The 9,420-nt window shown below is 47.0% G+C and overlaps 1 protein-coding gene across 1 annotated transcript in view; it reads left to right on the top strand.

The window, feature by feature from the left end:
* UBIAD1 (UbiA prenyltransferase domain containing 1) overlaps positions 1-9,052 on the top strand; it is a 13,322-nt gene extending 4,270 nt beyond the window's left edge. The window contains exon 2 of the mRNA XM_011996600.1: positions 8,353-9,052. Within this exon, the coding sequence (XP_011851990.1) occupies positions 8,353-8,840 (488 nt within the window). The 3' untranslated portion in view covers positions 8,841-9,052. The remainder of the gene's footprint in view (positions 1-8,352) is intronic.
* The last annotated feature ends 368 nt before the right edge of the window (positions 9,053-9,420 follow it).

The raw sequence follows: 9,420 nt of genomic DNA, 5'->3' as shown, positions 1-9,420 counted from the left end.
GTGCGATCTTGGCTCACCACAACCTCCGCCTCCCAGGTTCAAGTGATTCTCCTGCCTCAGCCTCCTGAGTAGCTGGGATTACAGGTACCCACCCGGCTAATTTTTGTGTTTTTAGTAGAGACATGGTTTCGCCATGTTGGCCAGGCTGGTCTCTAACTCCTCACCTCAAGTGATCCACCGTCCTTGGCCTCCCAAAATGCTGGGATTACAGGCGTGAGCCACCATGCCTGGCAAATACCTGCTACTTTTTAAACAATTTCAACTGCAGCTCTCTTTCACTAAGTCAGATGGTTAAAGCGTGCCATTTCAGTTTTCTTTTTTCTCGAGACGAATTTTTGCTCTTGTTGCCCAGGCTGCAGTGCAGTGGCACAATCTCGGCTCACTACCACCTCCACCTCCGGGGTTCAAGCAGTTCTCCTGCCTCAGCGTCCCAAGTAGCTGGAATCACAGGCATGGGCCACCACGCCCTACTAATTTTGTATTTTTAGTAGAGACAGGATTTTTCCATGTTGGTTAGGCTGGGCTTGAACTCCCAACCTCAGGTGATCCGTCCCACCTTGGCCTCCCAAAGTGCTGGCATTACAGGTGTGAGCCACCTCGCCCAGGCTCTGTTTTCTTTTTTCTTTTGTTTTTAGTTTGAGATGGGGGTCTTACTCTGTCACACAGGCTACAGTGCAGTGGTACGATCTCAGCTTACTGCAACTTCTGCCTCCCGGGATCAAGCAATTCTCCTGCCTCAGTCTCCTGAGTAGCTGGGACTACAGGTGCGTGCTACCACGCCTGGTTAATTTTTGTATTTTTTGTATGGACAGACTTTCACCATGTTGGCCAGTCTGGTCTTGAACTCCTGGCCTCAAGTGATCTGCTCGCCTGAGCCTCCCAGAGTGCTGGGATTATAGACATGAGCCACTGTGCCCAGCCCTGCTTTCTTTATTGAGATTTTTAGTCTTTAGAAACACACATGCTTCCACTGCCATCTGACACTTCTTACCACGCTTTCATCTTGTAAACCTGAATTCTATTTCGAGTACTCCACAAGTTTATGTTTAAATGACAGTACCTTAACGAGAGAAAAAAATTGAGTTGCATTTTTCCTACTGTTACCTGAAAACATAATGGGTGTACATATATTAAATATATTCTTACAAATATCCAGGTCATGTTTACCAGCTGGAATTCTTTTGTTTAACATGTGGGTATTTTGCATTGTGATATTTAATCAAGACATTAACACAAGTAGAAGGTGGTTGATATAAGACAAGTTTGAGATCCACTAAAATTAATTGTTGTATGTCCTTCCAGTGGCTGTGGAAGCTTCATATTTTCTTTGGACATCATTAGACATCTTAGCTCTTGAAGTAGAACTTTAATGCTATATGAATTTTGTCATTTTGCTAATACTGGTATGCTGCGGTCATCCACCATCCCACTGGAATTATTTATTCCATTCATATTAATTCTTGTTACAAATCTAACTGATTGGGGAGCTTCTGGGTATTTAGGTCCACTTTCTACTTTCAGGCTGTATTTTTTTTTTTTTTTTTTTTTTTTTGAGACAGAGGCTCGCACTGTGGCCCATGTGGGAGCGCAATGGCGTGATCTCAGCTCACTGCAGCCTGCACTTCCTGGGTTCATGTGATTCTCCTGCCTCAGCTTTCCAAGTAGCTGGGATTACAGGTGCATATCACCACGCCCGGCTAATTTTTTGTATTTTTAGTAGAAATGGGGTTTTACTATGTTGACCAGACTAGTCTTGAACTCTTGACCTCGTGATCTGCCCTCCTTGGCCTCCCAAAGTTCTGGGGTTGTAGGCGTGAACTGCCATGCCAGGCCTATATTCTCTTTTCATAATTTGTCCTTGGTGGCCCAATAATCATGCCTGTCCACCTTGTAAATGTCGTATCTTCATCATCTTCAAGGCCCCAGTTAATCATACCATTGCCTTTCCACAGCTGCATAAGCATAACTCAAAGGTTTTGACCTGAGAACCGGAAGATACCATCTGGAGTGATGTCATTATGTGAGAAGGGCAAGACTTGGGGTAGAACAAGTTTTGGGGGAAAAGCAAGAGATTGACTTCGTGGTTTTTTGTTTTGTTTTTTGTTTGTTTTGAGACAGAGTCTCACTCTGTCTCCCAGGCTGGAGTACAGTGGCGTGATCTTGGCTCACTGCAATCTCTGCCTCCCGGGTTCAGGTGATTCTCAGCCTCCCAAGTAGCTGGGATTACAGGCGTGCGCCACCATACCTGGCTAATTTTGTATTTTTAGTAGAGACAGGGTTTCACCATGTTGGCCAGACTGGTCTTGAACTCCTGACCTCAGGTGATCCACCCGCCTTGGCCTCCCAAAATGCTGGGATTACAGGCATGAGCCACTGTACCTGGCCAACTTTGGACATCTTAATGTCTTAAATCTCCTAACAAATATGTCAAATGGGTAGTTCAAGTTCAGGGAAGCCTGGGCTAGAGATTACATATTTGGGAGTCATTAGTCTATAGATGAAGTTGTAGGACTGGGTGAAGTCATCAAGGGAGGGAGTGTTGGTAGAAAAGTCAGTCCTGGTCTGAGCCCTAGGACAATCCCACATTAGAGGTGGGAGAAGAAAAGGCACAGGTAAAGGGTATGTGAGCAAGCATTCGGAGGAGTAAGATGAAAACCAAAAGGTTGTGGTGGCCTGGCAACCAATTGTAAAAAGTTCAGTGAAGAAATCAATGAGGTGCTGTAATAAAAAGTACAAGGTGGTGGTGAAGGGAAGAGGCTGTCTTTGTGAAACTGACATGTAAACTAGGGCTTGAAGACGGAAGGACAAGGAGCTGGCCATGGGGTGGAATTGGAGTCTGATTGCGATGCTGAGTCCTCTAGGGCTGAAGGACCACCAATTGCAAATGTGGTGGGTAGGAGAGAGTGTGACATTGGCTAGGATCTACTGAAAGGTCTATGTGAGCCAGAGGGGGTATGAGACACAGTTGGCGAGTTAGGCAGGGTCTCTGTCATGGCGATCTTAACAAGTCCTACTCCTCAGCCTCCAGGGCTCAGTCCTTGGACCTCTTTTCTCTATCTCCGTGTACCCCCTTGGTGATTTTAGCTCATGGCTTCAGATGCCATCTGTTAAGCTAGTGACTCCTAAACTCCAGACTCATATCCAACTTCTTACTCAGCAACTTCTCCTGGAACTGTCTCACAGACATCTGAAGCTTAACATGTCTGAGACCGAATTCCTGATCTTCTCCCCAAGGAAACTTGCTTCACCGACAGCTTTTTCCCCATTTTGCTCAATGGCAGCTTCATCCTAGTTCTTCAAGCCAAAAGCCATGGGCATCGTCCTTGACTCTACGTCTCACATCCAATTCATCAGCAAATTCTGTTGACTCTCCTTTCAAAATGATTATAGGATGTGACCACTTCTTACTGTCTCCAGCCACCACTGTGATCATCTGTCCCTGGATTTTTGCGGCAGGCTCCCAGCTGGTCTCTTTACCTCTGTTCTGGTCCTGTTCAGGCTGTTCCCACTCAGCCACCAGAGTAATTCTGTTAAAATACAGGGCAGCCCTGTCAGTCCTGCTCAGAACTCTTCAGTGGCTCCCATCTCGCTCAGTGTAAAGGCCAGGGTCTTTACAGTGACCCCCCAGGGTCCTACATTCTTTGCCCACCCTTTGCCCTCCCCCCAGTTCTCTGACCCACCCTCCTCCTTTCTTCCTGCTTATCCTGGGCCAGCCACACTGCCCTCCTTTCTAGTCCAGGAGCATGCCTGACCCCTCCTGCCCCTCCCTCAGGTCCTTTGTAGATGCAGCTTCCTCTGTTTGAAATGCTTTTCCTGCTTCTAACAGTGTGGTTCACTTTCTCACTTCCTTCACCTATTTGCCCAAATGTCAGCTCTCAGTGAGGCCTTGCTTTCTACCTTGCTTGAAATCACACACCTGCTCTGTGCCCCACCTGATACTCCCCTGCTGCTCTTCTCTGTGGTTAGTTTTCTTCATAGCACATGTTACCTTCTAACGTGCCATATAAAGTACTTAATTCGTTAGTTATCTTCCCCCTTAAGACTGTGAGCTCCCTCCCTGCAGTCAGGGATTTCTGTGTCTGATCTTAGCTGAACCCTTAGCACCCAGAGCAGTGCGTGGCATGTAATATGACTTAGTAAATATTCATCCAATGAACAAATGGGGAGGCATTGAAATATATTGAGCAGAGTAGTGACATAATCTGGTTTAGGATATTTTTAAACATTGACTTTTATTGACATATAATTGACACACAGTGAAATACACAGATTTTTAGTGTTGCAGCTTGATGAATTTTGACAAACGTATCCAGTTGCATAGCCCACACCCCCATCATCATCCAGAACACTTCCATGACCCCCGAAAGCTTCCTAGTGCTTCTTGCCTGTCAATCCCACACTCCCTGCCCCCATCCAGAGGCAGGGAAAGAACCACTGTTCTGATTTCTCTCACATAGATTAGATTTCCCTGGTCATACAAATGGAACCATTCAGTATGAACTATCTATGTATGTATGTGTATTTATTTCAGTCTGAGCTCTCGTCTGGCTTCTTTTGCTCAGCGTGATGTTTTTGAGATTCATTGCGTTGTTGTGTGTATCAGTAGTCCCTTTTTTTGCTGAGTAGCATTCCATTGTAACATACCACAACTTCTTTATCCATTCTCCTGTTCAGGGACAGTTGGATTGCTTCCATATTTTGGCTATTATGACTGAACATTCATGTTCAAGTCTTTTTGTGGATATTTGTTTTCATTTTTCTTGGGTAAATGCCCAGGAGTGGAATTGCTGGGTCACAGGACAGATGATGTTTAATTTTGTGAGAAACTGCCAAACTGTTTTCTGAAGTGGTTGTACTTCTTTACACTCCCACCAGCAAGAGTTCCAGTTGCTCTGCATCTTGCCAACTTTTTGATTTATGTCTTAACAGATTCATTCTGGCTGCCATGTGGAGAACTGGCCCAGTATTTCACTATGTAAGCTCATTCAGAAAATGGGGTTGGGAGAGGAGGAATGCCTAAAAGGAAATTCCCAGATGGGCCACGTCTCTGAATCAGGTAGAGCACATGAGCCTTGGGCCATGTATCAAATGCTAGGAAACGGCTTTCTCCCCAAGGGCTCTACTGTTCTCTTGTGTCAGATAACCAGATCTTTTTCCTCCCCAGAGTGGGTTGCTCGTGGTTTTGGGTTGGGGACAGAGACCTCTGCTCAACCTGGCTTACATCATCCTTTTTTTTTTTTAAGACAGAGTTTAGCTCTTGTTGACCAGGTTGGAGTGCAATGGTGTGATCTCTGCTCACCACAACCTTTGCCTCCTGGGTTCAAGCGATTCTACTGCCTCAGCCTCCCGTGTAGCTGGGATTACAGGCATGTGCCACCATGCCCAGCTAATTTTTTTGGATTTTGAGTAGAGATGGGGTTTCTCCATGTTGGTCAGGCTGGTCTTGACCTCCCGACCTCAGGTGATCTGAGGTGATCTGCCCGCCGTGGCCTCCCAAAGTGCTGGAATTACAAGCGTGAGCCACTATGCCCGGCCTTTTTTTTTCTTGAGATGGAGTTTTGCTCTTGTTGCCCAGGCTGGAGTGCAATGGCGTGATCTCAGCTCACTGCAAACTCTGCCTCCAGGGTTCAAGCGATTCTTCTGCCTCAGCCTCCCGGGTAACTGCGATTACAGGCATGCGTCACCACACCCGGCTAATTTTTTGTATTTTTAGTGGAGATAGGGTTTCTCCATGTTGGTCAGGCTGGTCTTGAATTCCCGATCTCAGGTGGTCCACCTGCCTCGGCCTTCCAAAGTGCTGGGATTACAGGCGTGAGCTGCCATGCCTGACCGCTTACCTTGGTTTTTGCCAAGTGATCTGAGGAGGTGTTCTTGGAGAATCCAGCCAAAGGTCAAGGCTGCAGTGCTGTTGCATTTTCTTTCATAGTCAGACCCGTGGAGTCTCTTGGGGAGCTGAGGAAACAAGCACAACAAGAGTGGGCAGCTATAGAGGAACTGGCTAGGTCTGTGCTAGGAGTATTCCTGCCCAGCGGCTTCTTTGGGCGGGTGTAGTCCCCTAAATGTGTGAGATATTGCAAGAGACATCAATTTACTAATTCTGAACTGGAGCTCGTTCTGTGCTTGAGGGAACTTCCTCCTGGAGGGCATGTCCTCATACGACCAAATTATTTGTGAAAACATGGCTTGGTATAAAAATCATCCAAATAGAAGGAAAAAAAAATTGTCTTGAGGGTGCAGAATTAACTTGCCAAGTGTTGGAGAGTGTCAGTGGCCATGCCTTAAAGCCCTTCCCTGGAGACACTTTGTTCTAAAGAACTAAGGGTGTGTATTTAGCACCAAGGAACCCCAGCCGCTGATGTGAAGGTGAACTTGGGCTGGATCTTGTTCCTTAGCTCCCATGGCTTTTGAGCCTCGAAGACCATTGTTATCTGTCATTTTATTTTATTTTGACTCCTGTGGGTAGTGGGAACATCTGTCATTTTAGACTGGTTAAAATGCCTAACCAGAGGTTTATTTTCTGATCCTCAGTCCACATCTCGTAACTTGCTTGGAACTGGAGTTTTATAAGCTTCTGTAGCAATCGGTGTGTGGGTCACCTACCTCAGCTTCACCCATTCCATGCTGCTTTACCTGTTTCAGTCTGAGTGGGAGGTTTTTTCCTCACCTTGGTCCTGAATTCCAGGTGCTTGTTACTGTTGCTCTGTGTTCAGTTTAGCCCTTGTGCCAAGTATTGGGGAGTGAGCTGTGACCAAGCCAGACACATGTCCTGCCCTCATGGAACTTACAGTTTAGTGAGAAAGGTGGAGATTAATTAGAAGCATGATGAAGTTTTTGAATATGGCAGGCACATTACCATGGGAGCATATTGCAAGGGGATCAAATGTGGCTTAGGGGTGAGGGGAGGTGGTCCTGGGGAATGGTCTTTAAAGTCTTAAAGGGCGAGTGGAGTTAGCCAGACCAAGGAGGGGTGTCTGAAGGCTCTGATGGATTGGAAGAAGTCTGTGTGAAGAGGGGAGGAGAGCTCAAGGTGACGCAGGAGAGGTAGGGCGGGGCCACAGGTGAGCCAGGTTAAAGATCTGGAACTTTTATCCCCAGGATGAGTGGTTGATAAGGGTTTAAGTGTATGTTGGGTGAGGGAGTGGTCAGATTCCTTTTTTATCTATTTGTTTATTTACTTATTTTTTTTGAGACAGAGTCTCGCTCTGTCTGCCAGGCTGGAGTGCAGTAACATGATCTTGGTTTACTGCAACTTCTGCCTCCCAGGCTCAAGCATTTCCCCTGCCTCAGCCTCCCGAGTAGCTGGGATTACAGGTGTGTGCCACCATGCTTGGCTAATTTTTGTATTTTTAGTAGAGATGGGGTTTTACCATGTTGGCCAGGCTGATCTCGAAGTCCTGACCTCAGGTGATCCGCCCGCGTTAGCCTCACAAAATGCTGGGATTACAGGTGTGAGCCACTGCGCCCGGCCAGATTCCTATTTTTAAAGGTTCACTCCAACTCCTTTTTAGAGATTAGATTAGGGATGGAGAGGGGGAGGGGTTATGAGATTGGAAGCTGGTAGACCAATTTGGAGGATGTTGCAGTATCCCAGGCATAAGATGACCATGAGGTAGATTTGGGAATGGGGTAAGGGGGATGGAGTGTGGCCCCGGGGATGGAGAGAATGGGTAGTTTTGAAGGAAGTGGGTTAGACAGTCTTTGAAGTAGATGAGCAGGACAGAAGCAGGAGGTAGGGGTGGTTTAGTTTCAACCTCATGGGAAACAGAGGAGGGAAGCAGCATTATGACTCTCCTGTCCTCACTGTTTTACTTGTTGCAGGGGTGCCCATTTAGGGACCCTGAAATTTCACTGAGATTCACTGGGGGTTTTTAAAACCAGAAGATGCCTTGAGATTGTAGGGGAAGGAGGTGGAAAAGTAGAAGGCTGGGGTGGCTGTTCTGTGAGGGATTGATCTCACGGTGTCTTGCAGGGGTTGATGAAGGGTGAAAGACAGCAAAGAACTGTATTCTAAGACCTTTGGATCCTTCCTGGGCTCTCCCATTGAACTAAGAGTGTAGTGGGTGCCCAGTGTGCTATGTTGCAGAGCTCTGTTGTGGGACAGTAGGAAGGGAAACTTGGGTATGAACCTGAGAAGAGGGACTTGAGGCCTCACTGGGCATTCTCTCTGCACCTGTGTCATTGGAGAAGAAATCAGAATTTCCTCTGTGGGGTTAAGGGACGAAATGAGTGCCTACCTGTACAGTCTAAGGATTTACCATTTTCAGCCAGAAGTGGCCTGCCTCTTCACTGGTGAACAGTCCCTAAATTTCAAGCCTTGGTCTCACACCAACTCTCTGGATTTTCTGGCCGCAGGAATTGGATTCAAATACGTGGCTCTGGGAGACCTCATCATCCTCATCACTTTTGGCCCGCTGGCTGTGATGTTCGCCTACGCCATCCAGGTGGGGTCCCTGGCCATCTTCCCACTGGTCTATGCCATCCCCCTTGCCCTTAGCACCGAGGCCATTCTCCATTCCAACAACACCAGGGACATGGAGTCCGACCGGGAGGCTGGCATTGTCACCCTGGCCATCCTCATCGGCCCCACGTTCTCCTATATTCTCTACAACACGCTGCTCTTCCTGCCCTACCTGGTCTTCAGCATCCTGGCCACACACTGCACCATCAGCCTGGCGCTCCCCCTGCTCACCATTCCCATGGCCTTCTCCCTTGAGAGACAGTTCCGAAGCCAGGCCTTCAACAAACTGCCCCAGAGGACTGCCAAGCTCAACCTCCTGCTGGGACTTTTCTACGTCTTTGGCATCATTCTGGCACCAGCAGGCAGTCTTCCCAAACTTTAAGGGGACAAGTAGCTCCCCCCACGACATGTCTCCTTTTCTTAGAATATATTAAAGTCAGAGTGTCTGAGGAAGGAACGTGATTTGGCAGTCAGGGTACTAAGCATGGGTGGGAACTCCTGCCTTTTAAAAATTGTTTTTGTGTTCTTAAAGTTAATATGTTGTTTTTCTCTCTCTCTCTTTTTTTTTTCTTCATTTTATGGGGAATTTAAAAACCATTCTTGTATCAGAAGGTGAATTGGGCGCACGATCCTTGTTTTATTAATAATTTCCACTAGAGGGTGTTCTCAGGTCACTTTGCAGTGAAGTGGACTTAGTTCCTCCTTGTTCTGTACAAAATGTCCCCAGACTTTGTAAAGGAGCTGCCCAGTTTGGCCTCCTCTCCCAAAAAGACGCTAACTGGGCAGAGTGTCGTCCTGCTTTCTTGATATCTTGTAGGATGTGCTATGATTGGTGCCAGGCCTCACTAACACAGGGGCTACCTGTCTCTTACTCTCAGCACCTGTGTCCTGAGTTATGCTGCCTGAGAGATAGAGTCCCTCATTAACAGCCTGTGTGACTGTCAGCTTTTTGCCTAAATTGT

The sequence above is a fragment of the Mandrillus leucophaeus genome, unplaced genomic scaffold (assembly GCF_000951045.1).
Source record: "Mandrillus leucophaeus isolate KB7577 unplaced genomic scaffold, Mleu.le_1.0 Scaffold52, whole genome shotgun sequence".
NCBI lineage: Eukaryota > Metazoa > Chordata > Mammalia > Primates > Cercopithecidae > Mandrillus > Mandrillus leucophaeus.
Note: the sequence above shows the minus strand (reverse complement) of the source record. Positions and strands in the feature narration are given on the sequence as shown.